The sequence below is a fragment of the Lolium rigidum genome, chromosome 6 (genome assembly GCF_022539505.1).
Source record: "Lolium rigidum isolate FL_2022 chromosome 6, APGP_CSIRO_Lrig_0.1, whole genome shotgun sequence".
In the NCBI taxonomy this organism is placed as follows: Eukaryota; Viridiplantae; Streptophyta; class Magnoliopsida; order Poales; family Poaceae; genus Lolium; species Lolium rigidum.
The window spans coordinates 164151497-164169890 of NC_061513.1; the positions used below are offsets into that span (position 1 = coordinate 164151497).

Below are 18394 nucleotides of genomic sequence, written 5' to 3' on the forward strand. Positions count from 1 at the left end.
CCACTAGGTCTTCCTGCTCGTCGTCCTACCTCCATGCCAACAGCATCGCCGCCACCGCGTCTTCCTCCCGAGTTCGCGCGGAGGCCAGATCGGCATGGCACCGCGACGCCATGGCCGTCCTAGGAAACTCGCCGAGATCCCCCTCCTCCCCGTGTTCTGTGCCCACGGAGGTCCTCATCGGCGAGCAGAAGATCATAGCGGCGACGTTGCCGGAGGCGCCCGCGTGGAAGCCCATGGAGGTGGTTCGTCGGTGGGGAGCTGACGTTGCACGCACATGGGAGGCAAGGGGGGCAACGAAGAAGAGGAGAAATCTAGAGAGGAGCGGAGATCGAGAGAAGTTACGTGTAGGGCAAAGAATGTCTACCACCGCTTTGACCGCCTCGCTCCTTTATGGCTACGGCCACACGATGAGGGTACCAAAATAAGGCACTAATAGAGGAAAAAAAATCAAAAGCTCACACAAAATTGCTAGAGAGCACCGAAACGTACACAAAGAAGAGGCAGTGAAAATCAAACCACAAAAGAACATACGTGTCAAAACAGCATTAATTCAAAATTAATCCAAAATTAGGAGAAAAATTGAAGTTGTTAACCTTTAGTATAGTACTTATAGCTCATGGGACAAATAGCTTAAAAACTATTGTGGTATTGAATATGTACTTATGCACTTTATCTCTTATTAAGTTGCTTGTTGTGCGATAACCATGTTTCTGGGGACGCCATCAACTATTCTTTGTTGAATATCATGTGAGTTGCTATGCATGTCCGTCTTGTCCGAAGTAAGAGAGATCTACCACCTTAATGGTTGGAGCATGCATATTGTTAGAGAAGAACATTGGGCCGCTAACTAAAGCCATGAATCATGGTGGAAGTTTCAGTTTGGACACATATCCTCAATCTCATATGAGAACACTAATTGTTGCCACATGCGTATGCATTAAAGAGGAGTCCATTATCTGTTGTCCATGTTGTCCCGGTATGGATGTCTAAGTTGAGAATAATCAAAAGCGAGAAATCCAAAATGCGAGCTTTCTCCTTAGACCTTTGTACAGGCGGCATGGAGGTACCCCATTGTGACACTTGGTTAAACACATGTGCATTGCAAAGATCCGGTAGTCCAAGCTAATTAGGACAAGGTGCGGGCACTATTAGTATACTATGCATGAGGCTTGCAACTTGTAAGATATAATTTACATAACTCATATGCTTTATTACTACCGTTGACAAAATTGTTTCATGTTTTCAAAATAAAAGCTCTAGCACAAATATAGCAATCGATGCTTTCCTCTTTGAAGGACCATTCTTTTTTACTTTTATGTTGAGTCAGTTCACCTATCTCTCTCCACCTCAAGAAGCAAACACTTGTGTGAACTGTGCATTGATTCTTACATACTTGCATATTATACTTGTTATATTGCTTTGCATTGACAATTATCCATGAGATATACATGTTACAAGTTGAAAGCAACCGCTGAAACTTTATCTTACATTGTGTTGCTTCAATGTCTTTACTTTGAATTTATTGCTTTATGAGTTAACTCTTATGCGAGACTTATTGATGCCTGTCTTGAAAGTACTATTCATGAAAAGTCTTTGCTTTATGATTCATTTGTTTACTCATGTCATTACCATTGTTTTGATCGCTGCATTCATTACATATGCTTACAATAGTATGATCAAGTTTATAATGGCATGTCACTCCAGAAATTATCTTTGTTATCGTTTACCTCCTCGGGACGAGCAGGAACTAAGCTTGGGGATGCTGATACGTCTCTGACGTATCGATAATTTCTTGTGTTCCATGCCACATTATTGATGATATCTACATGTTTTATGCACACTTTATGTCATATTCGTGCATTTTCTGGAACTAACCTATTAACAAGATGCCGAAGTGCCGGTTCTCGTTTTACTGCTATTTTTGGTTTCGAAATCCTAGTAACGAAATATTCTCGGAATCGGACGAAATCAAGACCCGGGTTCCTATTTTTCCCGGAACCATCCGAACACCCGAGAGCCGCCGGAGGAAGCCACAGGGGCCCCACACCACACCACGGCGCGGCCGGAAGGGGGCCGCGCCGCCCTATGGTGTGGTGGCCCCGAGCCCCTCCGAGGCTGCCCTTCCGCCTATTTAAAGCCTCCGTCACGAAAACCCTATGACGAAGGACGAAACCCACGAAACCTTCCGGAGCCGCCGCCATCGCGAAGCCAAGATGCGGGGACGAGAGTCTCTCGTTCGGCACCTGTCGGAGCGGGGAAGTGCCCCGTAAGGCTTCTCCATCGACACCGCTGCCATCTCTACCGCCATCTTCATCACCGGCTGCTTCGCTCCCATGAGGAGGGAGTAGGTCTCCATCGAGGCTCGGGGCTGTACCGGTAGCTATGTGGTTCATCTCTCTCCTATGTGCTTCAATACAATAATCTCATGAGCTGCCTTACATGATTGAGATTCATATGATGATGCTTGTAATCTAGATGTCATTGTGCTAGTCAAGTGAGTTTTACTTATGTGATCTCCGGAGACTCCTTGTCCCACGTGTGTAAAGGTGACGAGTGTGTGCACCGTGTGGGTCTCTTAGGCTATATTTCACGGAATACTTACTCAGCTGTTATGAATGGCGTAGTGAAGTGCTTATTTATATCTCTTTATGATTGCAATGTGTTTTGTATCACAATTTATCTATGTGCTACTCTAGCAATGTTATTAAAGTAGTTTTATTCCTCCTACACGGTGTAATGGTGACAGTGTGTGCATCCGTGTTAGTACTTGGCGTATGCTTTGATCATGATCTCTTGTAGATTGTGAAGTTAACTATTGCTATGATAGTATTGATGTGATCTATTCCTCCTACATAGTGTGAAGGTGACAGTGTGCATCTTTGTGTTAGTACTTGGTTTAGTCGTGTTGATCTTTCTTGCACTCTAAGGTTATTTAAATATGAACATTGAATTGTGGAGCTTGTTAACTCCGGCATTGAGGGTTCGTGTAATCCTACTCAATGTGTTCATCATCCAACAAGAGTGTAGAGTATGCATTTATCTATTACGTTATGTGATCAAAGTTGAGAGTGTCCACTAGTGAAAGTCTATTCCCTAGGCCTTGTTCCTAAATACGCTATCGTCTGCTTGTTTCTTGTTTCTTTGCGTTACTACTTGCTACCATACTACCACCATCAACTACACGCCGTTACTCTACGCTCATATTCATTCATACCACCTGTATTTCACTATCTCTTTGCCGAACTAGTACACCTATTAGGTGTGTTGGGGACACAAGAGACTTCTTACTTTGTGGTTGCAGGGTTGCATGAGAGGGATATCTTTGACCTCTTCCTCCCTGAGATCGATAAACCTTGGGTGATCCACTTAAGGGAAACTTGCTGCTGTTCTACAAACCTCTGCTCTTGGAGGCCCAACACTGTCTACAAGAATAGAAGCTCCCATAGACATCAGGGAGTGTCATCCTTAAATAAACTAAAGTACATGTGTAAACAAAAGAGAAGGGGGATGATCTACCTTGCTGGTAGAGATAACGTCCTTCATGGGAGCCGCTCTTTGGAGGTACGTTTTGGCAAGGGGGTTAGAGTACCCGCTACCGGTCGTTGACAACAACAAACACCTCTCAAAACTTTACTTTTATTCTCTTTATATGATTTCAAAAGCTGAAAAAGCTCTAGCACATGATTTAATCCCTGCTTCCCTTTGCGAAGGGCTCGTCTTTTACTTTATGTTGAGTCGGTAAACCTATTTCCATCCATCTCAAGCAAGCATTTGAGTTGTTGTGATCAAACCATTATATTGTGATTTGCTTCATCATGTCTTTACTCGTCCTTGTTTAGTACAAGTTTTATCTGAATGAATATAGCTTTGAAAGTTATCAATGATCATTATGATTGAGTATGAAGGATGAGCCACATAAGCTTTAACATGAGAGCGCTGCTCAATAGATAAGTATAATCTGTTAACTGTTCTCTGACCAAGAACAAAGTTTGCCATCCCCAACTATGATTCCTTATGCACCTTTATTTGTGATTACCTTATACTTGTTTCAAGTTGAATTATATGAGGAAGTTGTTTACTAGAATGTCTTGTGTGAATGAATATGATGCTTCTTGTCCGTATTTTATTTATCGACTCTTCACTCCATAAACATGTGGTCCCGTTTACCGAGTTCGGTTTCGCTTGGGGACAAGCGAAGTCTAAGCTTGGGGGGAGTTGATACGTCCAATTTGCATCACTATTTTATATCATAATTTGCTGCTATTCATTGATATATTTCATATTCGTACATAATACTTATGTTATTTCATCTATTTTGCATGATTCATGATTATTGGAGGATCGCGCACCGGAGCCAGGATTCTGCTGGAAAAAGCATCGTCAGAACGCAATATTTCGGAAGATCAACAATTGACGGGAATTACACGAAAGCTCCTATTTTTCCAGATGACGAAGGGAGCCGGAAGAGGAGGCGAGGAGGGCCGCCATGGGCCCCCTCACGAGCCGACGCGGGCCTGCCCCGGCCGCGCCGTCCGTGAGGAGGGGGCCCACGGCCCTCTCGCCTCCTTTTCTTCGCGTATGCCTTCGTCCCGAAAACCTAAGCCGGAAGGGGTACGTCGCGAAGAGCCACGGCCCGCCTCTGCGGGGCGGAGAACACCGAGAGAGAAAAGAGCTCTCCGGCGGGCGGGAATCCGCGGGGAAATTCCCTCCCGGAGGGGAAATCGACGCCGTCATCACCGCCATCGAGTCGGGCATCATCTCCATCACCATCACCATCATCTTCATCATCATCACCGCCAGTCTCCACCGCAGCACCTCGTCACCGCTGTAGCAATTTGGGTTTGATCTTGATTGTTTGATAGGAGAAACTCTCCCGGTGTTGATTTCTACTTGTTATTGATGCTATTGAGTGAAACCGTTGAACCAAGGTTTATGTTCGGATTGTTATTCATTATCATATCACCTCCGATCATGTTCCATATGATGTCTCGTGAGTAGTTCGTTTAGTTCTTGAGGACATGGGTGAAGTCTAAATGTTAGTAGTGAAGTATGGTTGAGTAGTATTCAATGTTATGATATTTAAGTTGTGGTGTTATTCTTCTAGTGGTGTCGTGTGAACGTCGACTACATGACACTTCACCTTTATGGGACTAGGGGAATGCATCTTGTACTCGTTTGCCAATTGCGGGGTTGCCGGAGTGACGAAACCCGAGCCCCGTTGGTATATCGATGGAGGAGGGATCGCGGGATCTCGAGTTTAAGGTTCGTGGTTAGATTTATCTTAATTACTTTCTTGTAGTTGCGGATGCTTGCAAGGGGTATAATCACAAGTATGTATTAGTCCTAGGAAGGGCGGTACATTAGCATAGGTTCACCCACACAACACTTATCAAAACAATGAAGATTAATTAGCCGTATGTAGCGAAAGCACTAGACTAAAATCCCGTGTGTCCTCGAGAACGTTTGGTCAATATAAGTAAACAAACCGGCTTGTCCTTTGTGCTAAAAAGGATTGGGCCACTTGCTGCAATTGTTACTCTCGCACTTTACTTACTCGTACTTTATTGATCTGTTACATCAAAACCCCCTGAATACTTGTCCGTGAGCATTTACAGTGAATCCTTCATCGAAACTGCTTGTCAACACCTTCTGCTCCTCGTTGGGATCGACATTCTTACTTATCGAAGATACTGCGATACACCCCCTATACTTGTGGGTCATCACATATCGAGGTTTTGAACTAAATTTTCTCTTTCTGCTTCAGGTATATTTTGCAGCCGAGATCTTTCTCTCCTTCGAGCTTCTCTATGACTATCTCCCGAAGTTTTTGAATTTCGGCTTAGATCTGCCCTTCGCCTGCTTGACGCGGAAGCTGCTTCCTGCCTCCTGTCCAACTCAATTTTCTGTTTCTCGAGCTCCCTCCTGGTACGTGCAAGCCTATATTGATACGCTTGTAACTCCTCAGGTGTTGCCGTAATGGTCATTGGTTCTGTACCATCAATGGCTCTTGCGACTCGATCCCACACTGCTTGCGGAAATCGCACCATCTCTCGTGTTCCCGGTCCGATATATTTTGTTCCCAAACCTCGCGTGAGATCTGCAGGATCGACATACGTATTTCCCGGATCATTGAAGTTTTCTGACGTCTCCTCCCCTGGGCGACTTGGTTCTCCAATTACATAGATCTGATGATATTTTGGATTCTGAACTTTGTCGGGTTTGGTGACACCATCCTTGAGATTGGTGAAGACCTTTCCAACAGTAGTGGATTTGTCGATGAAGTTGAAGTTGTCGATGTAGCTCGAGTCATCGCTTATATTGGAGTCCGCAGATGACTCGAAAGACATGTCGCTGAAGATCTTGGCGAGCTTTTCACTTGCCCTGGTGCTGATGAAGCGTGGCGACGAAGTCTCCTCATCGCTTGACTCGATTGAAGATGCTGAATTCGAAAAATCGGGATCGACCGTTGATAATCCCGATGAGATCGGAATTTCGAGACGATATGATCCTTCCTTCTCGACGCGAAAGTGGAACTTTCCGAACGTCATCTCCATGGGCTCCTCCAGATACGCATATGCATCCAAACGGGAGGGCGAGTGAGGAACAAAATCAACGAGACCAGTTTCGATCTGTTTACCTCTGTCCATGGCGTTGCTTGCTACCGACGAAGTCGACGATCTTTAACGTGCCATCGAGATCAGATCCTTGACACCTCTAGTTCCCACAGACGGCGCCAATTGACAAGGGATTAACTTATCAATGCCTACAGATTGTAGACTTGGGTTTTAGTCGGAAGTAGAGGGCAAGTAGATCTCGAAGGTTTCAGCCGAAAAGTACTCGACGATTATGAAAACTAGGGTTGCTTGAAACAATGAATCGATCCTCTCTTTGTCCCTCGACTCCCCCTTATATAGGATGCGGAGCCGAGGGATTCGTAATACACAAGTTACAGAGTCCGGGTGGGTTTCTAACTCGTCCCGTAAAATTACAAGTCTATATTTCCTAATACAACTCTAGCTTTCCTTAGTACTAACTTGGGCTTCCGAATCTTCATATTTATCGGGTCGTGGGCCTTCAGTAAACCCCGGGTACCATCTTCGGCAGGCCCATTGGGGATGCCTATGTCATTGACAAAATCAACGAGAATAGTTTTGATCTGTTTACCTCTGTCCATGGCGTTGCTTGCTACCGACGAAGTCGACGATCTTGAACGTGCCATCGAGATCAGATCCTTGACACCTCTAGTTCCCACAGACGGCGTCAATTGACAAGGGATTAACTTATCAATGCCTACGGATTGTAGACTAGGGTTTTAGTCGGAAGTAGAGGGCAAGTAGATCTTGAAGGTTTCAGCCGAAAAGTACTCGACGATTATGAAAACTAGGGTTGCTTGAAACAATGAATCGATCCTCTCTTTATCCCTCGACTCCCCCTTATATAGGAGGTGGAGCCGAGGGATTCGTAATACACAAGTTACAGAGTCCGGGAGGGTTTCTAACTCATCCCGATAAATTACAAGTCTGTATTTCCTAATACAACTCTAGCTTTCCTTAGTACTAACTTGGGCTTCCGAATCTTCATATTTATCGGGTCGTGGGCCTTCAGTAAACCCGGGTACCATCTTCGGCAGGCCCATTGGGGATGTCTATGTCATTGACAAAATCAACGAGACCAGTTTCGATTTGTTTACCTCTGTCCATGGCGTTGCTTGCTACCGACGAAGTCGACGATCTTGAACGTGCCATCGAGATCAGATCCTTGACACCTCTAGTCCCCACGGTCGGCGCCAATTGACAAGGGATTAACTTATCAATGCCTACAAATTGTAGACTAGGGTTTTAGTCGGAAGTAGAGGGCAAGTAGATCTCGAAGGTTTCAACCGAAAAGTACTCGACGATTATGAAAACTAGGGTTGCGTGAAACAATGAATCGATCCTCTCTTTGTCCCTCGACTCCCCCTTATATAGGAGGCGGAGCCGAGGGATTCGTAATACACAAGTTACAGAGTCCGGGAGGGTTTCTAACTCGTCCCGTAAAATTACAAGTCTATATTTCCTAATACAACTCTAGCTTTCCTTAGTACTAACTTGGGCTTCCGAATCTTCATATTTATCGGGTCGTGGGCCTTCAGTAAACCCCGGGTACCATCTTCGGCAGGCCCATTGGGGATGCCTATGTCACCGGGATGGATTGCAGAACCCTCCCGAACTAGGGTTTTGGTTGACGGCGGCGTCAGAACTTTTCGTGGATGGAGGCTCTCGTCCCTAGGGTTTTCCCGATACGAGGAATAAATAGGCGGAAGGGCGGAGCAAACGAGGCGATGAGGCGCCAGTACATGGGCCAGGCGCGGCCAAGGGTGGGGTCGCGCCGCCCTATGTACTTCCACCTGGCAGCTCTCCTGCGCGTGTCCTTCTGGCTCCGTCTTCTTCCCGGAAAATAAGACTCTCGGCTTTTGTTTCGTCCAATTTCGAGAAACTTTCATGTACAACTTTTCTGAAACACAAAAACAACAAAAAACAGGAACTGGCACTGCGGCACTGCGTTAATAGGTTAGTCCCAGAAAATGCTAAAAAGTGTGGAAAATTGCACATAAAACATACTAGTAGTTGGGGCGCCCCATGGGGCGCCTCCTCACCGTACAATGGCAGTCCAATCACAGTCTAATCTCCTCTCTTTGTATCTGGAAGCTTCTAAATAACACTATTCCCTTTGTTCATAATTAATTGACTTAGTTTTGTATACAAGTAAATTATAATTTAGGATGAATGGAATACGTAGTATCTAGGAGGGAGACATCATATTGTTCTGGTACCACATGAGCCTACCCAGATGTGAGGCACAGAGGTTGACGACAGATGTTCAGAGAAAAAATGTATAAAGTGTAATACAAAAAATCCACACTGCTCCTGTGCATCTTTACAAGATGTGGCCAATATACTGTATGATAAGAGACACGTTAAGACTCGTCGATACATATAACAAAACAAAGATGTAACTTGCCAACTGCACTTCCATTTTGCCTTTTTAATTCCTCTTGTGGTCCTCTGCTCCCTCGGCATGCAAGGATATAGTACCAGCATTAAAATGGATTTTTGTGTACCTTACAACTGAAAAACGTAGTGATGTTCACTGTCAAATAATCAAGGGACAACTTAATCAATCGTTGATGTCTCCTTTTAAGATTGTACCTAGAATGATTGGATAGTTAGCTAGATTTAATAGAAAAACTTGAAGGTTTTGTGATAATTTTGAAATCCTTTGAGACACTGAACAATCCAATCAATCAAGGGAAGTTTCTGCACTGGCTATCGCATTAAGTAATAGTGCAAGCTTTCATAGTGTATTTGACAGGTGAGTACTTGTAGCTCTTTTATCTTTATGTTTACCATGGAAAAATGGGCCATGGATTTTTATCAATAAGCTCACTTGAGTGGCAATGCTAACTGAAAATCTATGTATCCTGTCCAGAATGCCATAGATCATGTTTTAGTGTCATACTAACTACCACCCCTGATCCGGAAATTTTCTGCCCATCTGTTGTACATGAAAGATGCACTGTGAAACGAAATACTGGAAAGAAGAAACCGTACCTGCAATGTTTAGGATCTCGAAAGCCTTGGCTGAAGTGAAAAAACAAAAATGATATGAAGTGTTAAGGTTGCAGTAAGACAAGCCGTCATAATGGAGAGATTTCTTAGACTAACATACCTAATGTACTTTGCACATATTGCAGCTTATAAAGATGCTAGCAATCATTTTCACTTAAGTGGATAACGAAAAGGATGTGATGATTAAAAAATCACAGAGATATCATGAGACAAAGCAACCAACTATACAAAAGTTAAGCAAAACAGATCAGTACACATCTCGAGATGCTAGCAGTGTGTTTCTCTACAAGTGAAACATCAACGGACAATAAGCAGAACAGTGGTACCAAATCGCAAAGATGTCAAGAGAAAAAGAAAAACTGTGTGTGCAAAGGTTAACCAAACCAGATCGATGCATTGAACATGTTAGCAAACAAATTGCTATGTGATGTTAGTGCAGAAAGAAACAAGGTACTCCGTATAACTGAAGCCTTGAATTAGATAAATGTAGAAAGATGCTCAGTAGAAAAGATACAATCTATGAACTTGGAAGCTAAAAAAGTAAACGATTTGTATTTTTACATTATCTAGATCCTAGCTAAGAGATCTTGTGATCGGCAAAGGGTCATATGGAACAGCCTACAAGGCTAATAAGCTCCAGCAGGCAAATGCAACAGTGAAAGTTTCTGAACTCCCTTAAGGTTGTGGAAATATACAGCAGGTGGTACTGTATTTTACTTCTTTTATTAAAGGGTACTGTATTTTAGTTGTCAACACACAAATGTTCTTTTCTAGCTGCTCATTATAACACACAAACTCTACATCACCAAACTAATGTACATCGAAAAGCTAATTTTGTCATACCAAAACCATGTTTTAATTGATTAAGCAATCCGTGACTTATCCTACATTGGTTCTCACATATAAGAATCACATATAAGCCTACCAAGCAAACCCCTACATACTCCAAAACTATGGACTACAGAGTTCCAACGTCTCATCTAGATATGAGAGTACAAAAGGAGAGTCCATCTAATAGTTTTCAAGGAAAGTCAGTTTACCTACAATAGAAAAGAACTAATATTATCTGCATATTGGATTGAATATTACTTCACGATTGTAAAGCATAGAATCATATATTGGTATTTCGCTATTTCTAAAAAATAAAATGCATTGCAAAATTACCAGCTCGTGATACAAAATAAGAAGGGAGCTCGCCAAGTGTCGTCCTGATACCCCAAAGAACAGCTTCTTACTGAACCTAAGGAAGTAAATCAAGACCTGGATCATATCTGAATTATCTGGTGTAGGCAACACCGTGATCCAAATTCAACTTCTCGAGCCATGATGGCGCCTATTTAAACTGTACCATATCATATGGAGCAGTCTTCAAATCAACTAACCACATTGGACAATCTTAATAGTAAACAGATCAATATGGGGCCCAACATAAAGGACAAATGTATGTAAACCTGAACCTGCATTTCAAATGTTAATACCATCAAATTTCAAAATTTTCATTTTCCATATTCAGAACTTGGCATGCATTCATTGCTAGAAGTGTTGACAACCTATCAGGCTATCATCTATAGTACAAAACAACTGCTAATAAGTGAGCATACAAAACTAACTACACATGGTATATCCTTTATCATTTGTAAGTTAAGTTAACCTAATAATTTTCTAGCAATTTGCATAAATGTTGGCTCTAAATAATCTGAAGTTCTGAATAACCACACATTCTACTAAAAACATGGATAGAGTAAAAAATTATTTCTTCCTTAGGTGCAAAAGAGAAGGCCAACTTATCTTCATGGCACACATGGACTTTTTCCCCATCCAGTCACAGACCATGAACACCAACCAGACAAGGAAGAAAGAATAGTTTAACCCGTAGATACATGAACGGAGCAAGGCAGGTAGGCAAACTCGGAGGCCGATCAGACATCTGAGGTGCGAGACGAACAACCAGTAAGAAAAAACCTGAGACCAAACCATAATAAGGAATCATTAGAAAATGATGCAGGACATAAAGAAACATAGCGATTTGAAAAAAATTAGCTCGCCTGATTCCATACATCCACATGGCACTCAATTCCTGTCGGTGTAAGGAACTGAAGCATTGACGATGTGAGGATGATGGCGATGGCACAACGGACGCGGACAGCGACGGTGGTTGATCCAGCACATGGACATCATCCTCCCCCAGGCCCCCACCAATGAACACTTGAAGCTGCAATACAAAAAAATATTAACCTGCATCAGGCAAAATAATCAAAGCAAGATACATAGTTTGTGTAATTGGTGTTGCAAAGAGGGTGAGGACTGTGATGCAATCCAGTACTTTTATTGAACAGCAAACTTCTGTTAAGAAGAAAATTGGAGTAAGGTGGGCATAGCAAAATAAAGTTTGCTTGCAACATATTGCGGGATCTACATACCTAGAGAATAAAAAATATACAAAATATGAGAAAATATAGTTGATTCAAAAAACACAGGGATAAATAGTCAGATGCTATATTAAAAAGGAAAATCTGGTAAGAATGAAATAGATTTGCAGTTGCAGGTCTTCACAAATCAAACCTTAATAAACGTGAATTGCTAGAGAATAATGGGGGAAAACAAATCGGACCTCCATACCATTCCCTCTCAATGACATGAGCTCATGTTCTCTCTTTGCTCCTCCACCTCTAGGATCCACACCCAGCCTCCGCTCCAAATTCTTCCACCGCTGAAAGCCATTGGCTACAGAGACCTCCACTCCCAAACTCTCACTCCTCTGAAATCATTGGATACAAAGAATGGGGCATAAGTATTTGAAAAATCGAAACTAAATTAAACAAAATCAAAGAAGCGGGGGATTCACTTGGGGATTTGACCATCCTTTTGGATGTTGGCCGTCTGAAAGGAAGAAGACCAAGAGACAAGAGATAGGGAGAGGAGAGAGGAGAGCAGAGGAGCATACCTGGAAGGTCGGCCGTGTAGCCTCCTCTTGCTTCCGTCCCATCCATGGCGCTCCCCATCTACATCCATGCAGCCATCTCCAGAAGAAGCCGTGCGGCGCTAGAGCGAGCGCTCGTCGACGGTGGTGCCCCGCGAGGCCCGAGAGGATGAGGCGTGGCTGGAGATTGACGGCGAGGAGAGGGAGCGGGAGGCGAGTGGCGGCGCAAGGCGAGGTGAGGGGGAAGGCGAGAGGCGGCGGCAGACCGCAGACGTGAGGGTTTCTAAGGGCATCTCCAACCGGGCGACCCATCCCGCGCCCGCGCGTCCGGATGGGTCGAAACGGACAAAAACGCGGCCCAGCGCGCGGACCCATCCCTAAAACGGATGCCCGCGGCGTCGGAGCAGACGTAAACCCGGCCCAAATCTTGGCCGGGTTTGCGTGGCCGCGGACGCGAAAGGCTGGTCGCTCGCGTCCTCCCCTTGTCCGCCTCGGCCCGCCCTGTCTCGCCACCGAAAACACAAGGCCGCCGCACACATCTCCCCGCCCGCTCACGCCGCCACCCACGGACCGGCGATTTCGGAGCGCGTCGACGCCGGCCATCGTCGTCGAGACGCCGGCAAGCGGGCGGAAGCATAGGTCGAGGTCCCGCGCTGCTTGCGCCGCGTCGTAGCGGAGTCGGAGGACGCCGCGCCGGCGTTGTTGTCCTCTCACCGTCGCGACACCTCCCGCCGTTCGCAGTCGCGCCGTTTCCGCCGGAGGTGAGCCCTCCTGCACCGTGTTTCCGGACCGCAAGTCGGCTGAGACGGCCATGGCTGCAGGGTCCCTAGAGAAGCATTTGGATCGCCTCCGCTCGCGAGGTGTTCGTTCAAAAGCTCGAACTAATATGTGTCCCTTTTCGGATCATGGTGGACGGCGACGACGAGTACTACTTCAAGAACTTCATCGACACGTCGTCGGAAGAGGAGTCCGACGACGAATTTTCACGGATGCTGCGGTGCTCATCCACGAGCACATTGTCTCGCGGATCCTCGTGTTCCGGGGGTCGTTGCTTGGGCGCGCGGCCGCCTTGGACCGCAAAAGAGAACGCGGCCACGACCAGCTCTACAACGACTACTTCCAACCCAATCCATTGTTCGTGCCGCACTTGTTTCGCCGTCGTTTTCGGATGAACAGGCCGCTGTTCCGCCGGATAATGGATGGCGTCAAGATCTACGACGACTACTTCGTGCGAAAGTGGATGCACTTGGCAAGGTAGGCCTCTCTTCGTACCGAAATGCACGGCGGCGATTAGGATGCTCGCATATGGCGTTGCCGGTGATTTCGTAGATGAGTACACGCGCATGAGTGAGTCAACCGGCCCGGAATCGATGTACGGGTTCCGCAGAGCGGTGATCGGTTCGTTCGGAGAACAGTACCTCCGGCAACCAAATGCCGAGGGACACGGCTCGTCTGTTGTCGATCAACGCTTCCGGGGGTTTCCGGGATGCTTGGCAGCATAGATCGCATGCATTGGGAGTGGAAGAACTGCCCCTTTGGTTGGCGGGGGTCATACAAGCGGCCATTCCGAGGGGTGCACAGTCATTCTTGAAGCTGTTGCTTCCCATGACACATGGATTTGGCACTCATTCTTCGGAATGGCTGGCTCGCACAATGACATCAATGTCCTGCAGCGCTCTCCGGTGTTTGATAGGCTAGCGTACGGTCAGTCCCCGATGTGGATTTTGAGATCAATGGCCACCACTACACCAAGGGGTACTACCTTGTCGATGGTATCTATCCACCTTGGGCTACACTCGTGAAGACAATCCGAAACCCCGGCTCGGAGCGAGGAGGCAAGGTTTGCCAAAGAGCGAGGAGGCAGCCCGGAAAGATGTCGAGCGGGCGTTTGGCATCCTCCAAGCTCGTTGGGCTATCGTCGAACACCCCGCGCAGCCCGGGATGTGCAAACTCGTGGGAGGTGATGACCGCTTGTGTAATCATGCATAACATGATTGTTGAGGTAGAGCGGGATGATTCACTCTTTGATAATGAATGGGACGGCCAAGGAGAGTTGGTTACTCCTCAACGTGCTCCGGCATCATTTCAGGACATTCTTCATGCGCACCATGAAATTCGAGATCTAGTCTGTACACAACCAGCTTCAGGCTGATTTGGTCGAGCACATGTGGCGAGCATGTAGGCAACAATGCTGCAAACAACAATGATGAAGGAGCCTAGAGCATTTTGTATCGTTTCTTCATTTTATTTGAATAATACTTTATCCTTGATTACATGGACTATGTAATGTATAATACATTTAGAGCATTTCAACTATTTTATATATTTTTTCTATAATTTATTTTGCGTTTTTCTAGTGATTTTACAAGAAAAACATACCATGGGGCGCCGCGACCCAAATCTGCGCGTTAGGCGCAGCGCGCGACCCAAACGGACGCGCGGACGCGGGGCACCGTCCGCGCGTCCGCTCGGGCACGCAAACGGCCCAAAACGGACGGCCCAGCGCGTCCGTTTGGGTCGCCCGGTTGGAGATGCCCTAAGGTCGCGACCTCCTTTTCCCCTTTTCTTGCCATTTTTTTCCCTCCCTCAGCCCGAGCCAACAAGGTCGTGACACGTTGGCCAGCCCGTGAAGGCGAGGCAGAGCCAACACCCATCCTCACGCGCGAGGTGCCTATCGTGGAGGGCTCTCGCATGGGGCAAGTACCCACGCACTTGCTTATTCTCAATAAGAATTGTAACAAAACAAGCATGGAGCATCAAAAATTATAGATACGTTTGGAACGTATCAACATCCCCAGGCTTAAATCCTTCTCGTCCTCGAGTAGGTAAGTGATAACAAACAAATAATTTTTGAGGTGACATGCTGTCACACTACTTTGATCAATCTAAGTGTAAAAGAAGCATCGCTGGAATCATAGAATCCTAACATAAGCACGATAGATATAATCAAACAATGAAACTTAATAACCATGCTAAAACATGAATAGTAATCAAACAAAATAAAATGTATAACGTGCATGGAAAGCAAAGTGATTGTCAAGAGCATATCATAGATATATAATAAAGTGGTACTCAGCTTATCCCATAAGTGGAAGCAAAACATAAATGCTTGGACACCTTTAAAAGATTATAAGGATGACTAGAAATAAAAAGTTTGAACAAGCAATACCATAATTATGAATCAATCAATAAAATCTTGGGACCATGCACATGAAACTAAGAATGAAAACTATGCTCTCATAAGTGGTGCATAAACTAGAAAGTGGAGACTCAACATAAAAGTAAAAGAAGGTCTCTCTTTGAGAGGCAAGTAAGATCACTCATGTGCTAGAGTTTTTTATTGAAACAACAAGAGTATAAATTGCACTTTTGAGAGGTGGTCGTTCATGTTAACGAGTAGTAAAAAGAGCTATTGTCATCTCCATACTAAGCAAGTTTGAGAGCGGTTCCGAAATATTTGGGCGAAGCCTCTTTTTATTTATACTACTTATAAATTTGTGACACTCCTCCCAACCTTTGCTTACACGTACCATGGCTAACCGAATCCTCGGGTGCCGACCAAGCAATCACAAACCATGGAGGAGTGCCCTTTTCTTATAATTTTCCTATTTTCTTCCTCTATTGAAAGTTGTGGTCAAACCAACTCTTCTTTTTTTATATACTTTTTTATGTGACAAGCAAGATGAACCTCGCGAGTCTTTGAGTTACTTAACTAGTATAGAAGACAACAACCATAATTTTAATTTACTTCCTCATGAGCTAAAAACAATGTCACAAAACGAGGAACTGTTTGAATGTTTTAAAGGTAGCACACGAGCAAACTACTATGGAATTGCAATGAAATACCACATATAGGTAGATATGGTGGACACTTGGGCATATTTGGTTTTTAGTGGTTGGATGCATGTCGCGACCCCGGAGGTCGGGGCTAGACAAACCCAGATATCGGATCTGGCATAAGCCTAACCTAGATCTCTAGGGCCTACAGGGTGAGAATCGGTAACATAACAGTGACTCTACGACTGAAAGCAGATATATTACAACTCTTAGCAGAGTTAAGATCAAAATTTATTACACGCAGAGGTCACTGACCACAATACAACAAGCAACGGAAAGCAAATTATGTTATCTAGATAACAAGACTGCAAAGGGCCTAAGAGGCCATAACATAAGGCGACGTCCCAGCCCATAAGTCTCAGGCTGCCGCCTGAGGAACTCCGAACTACTCGTCGTCGTCGAGGAAGAAACCACCATCAGATGGGAGGACTTCGTCTGAAACAAAGCATGCAAGGCTGAGTACAGGGACTCAGCAAGACTTAGTACAACCTTTTAGCAAAGTGGGTATGCTAGGCTTTATGTGGAGCTTATTTTGCGGAAAGCCAGTTTTCCTTTGTAAACAAGAGGGAGCAGAAGCTCGTCTATTCAGACCATTTTCAAAAGGGATAAGAGAGCGATACCAACTCTACCTCTAATATCATCATGTTGAATCCACCGAATCTTCATCATCACCTGAACCTATCACCTAGGATCACCCCCTCGACACCCTGAGAAGGGATCCTTATCACACATAGACATCAAGTTTTACGATTAGGTTCAAGTTGTCTATGATCACAGAATCCATCACCAAGTCGTCCATAACCGTGGACACTGCTTTTCGAAAAGATTTACCCCGCGAGGGTGTACAACTTTACCCACACGCGCCGACCAGACTCTTAATGCCACTATAGATTAACACACTTCCTTGGTGTCTTTGGCAGAGGTGGTCGACCAAAACCTTTCCCTTACTTCGCCTATTCCATGAGTCAAACTAACCGAGGAACTCCGTCATCGTAGGTAGCCATTCTCCGAGGCGGTCCCGTTTATTATGCGCGAGGGATCCAGTTCAATGCCTCCAATATCCTTCACCCTAGCCACGTCCTGTATGATGCACTTTGAAAACCTTTCCACCTTTTCCCCATGCGTATGGCAAATGGAACTCGCAAACTAATTGACTCATGGGTAAGCTAGGCAAGTTCGGGCCAAGGGGTTCCCATGGGCCCCGTGTGGCTGTACGCTCAGTCTTGGTTCCGAAGGCGAGAACTCAGGTCCTAGTATCAGCGAGAACGAGTCAAATCACCACATCCTCATGTGGTGGCCCATCCAAGCCTTTAGCATGTTTATTAACATCATCAATGATCTTACCACGTCATCCTTTCAAACTAGGTTCATTCGTAGCTCTGATTCATCAACCGGATGGATTACACTACAACAGCTAAGCATGGCTAAGCATAACACATATACGGCTCTAGCGATGCGAACAAGCTCAGACCTAGTTTTGCTGGGAGCGGTGGATCAGTAACTCTGGGCTACAAGGATGGAATTATGCACACATAGGATATCTACAACTACCGATAAAACATATTTGAAATGGATGCAATATGTAAGAACCAGAAGTAAAGCATTTCGAAACCATATATGAACCAGGTTAGGGCTTGCCTTTTCCCTCGTTGTTCTGGTGCTGCTCTTCGGTGGCCTTGATCTCAGGTTCGCGTTCGGTCCCTATCGATAAGAACCAAATACCGAAAAGGAAGAGCACAATCAAGACAAGGTACAATGTAATGCACATACAATATGATGACATGTCATATTAAAGGGTTTTGGGTAACCCTAGGTGCATCGATGGAGTTTAGAGGGGTTCGGCATCGATCCCGTCATATGAGAGGGGTCGATTTAGGGTTTCTTCTAAGGCTCACATTTAATTGGTTCAAGCATGTATGAAACATGGATAAACAATTAGGAAATGTTTTTCTGATCATTTTGATATATAATTTTATATTTTCTGATTTAAAATGAATTATTTATGAATTTCCAAAGTTTAATTCATTTT

At 44.9% G+C, this 18394-nt stretch overlaps 1 protein-coding gene across 1 annotated transcript; it reads right to left on the reverse strand.

The window, feature by feature from the left end:
* Nucleotides 1-8788: 8788 nt before the first annotated feature.
* On the reverse strand, nucleotides 8789-12740 carry LOC124665500. Its single transcript, XM_047202905.1, has 4 exons — nucleotides 12553-12740; nucleotides 12220-12366; nucleotides 11654-11820; nucleotides 8789-11570 (listed from the first exon to the last, which is right to left on the reverse strand). Exons 1-4 carry the CDS (start codon nucleotides 12592-12594, stop codon nucleotides 11528-11530), a joined length of 399 nt encoding a protein of 132 aa, XP_047058861.1. The 5' UTR covers nucleotides 12595-12740; the 3' UTR covers nucleotides 8789-11527.
* Nucleotides 12741-18394: the final 5654 nt, after the last annotated feature.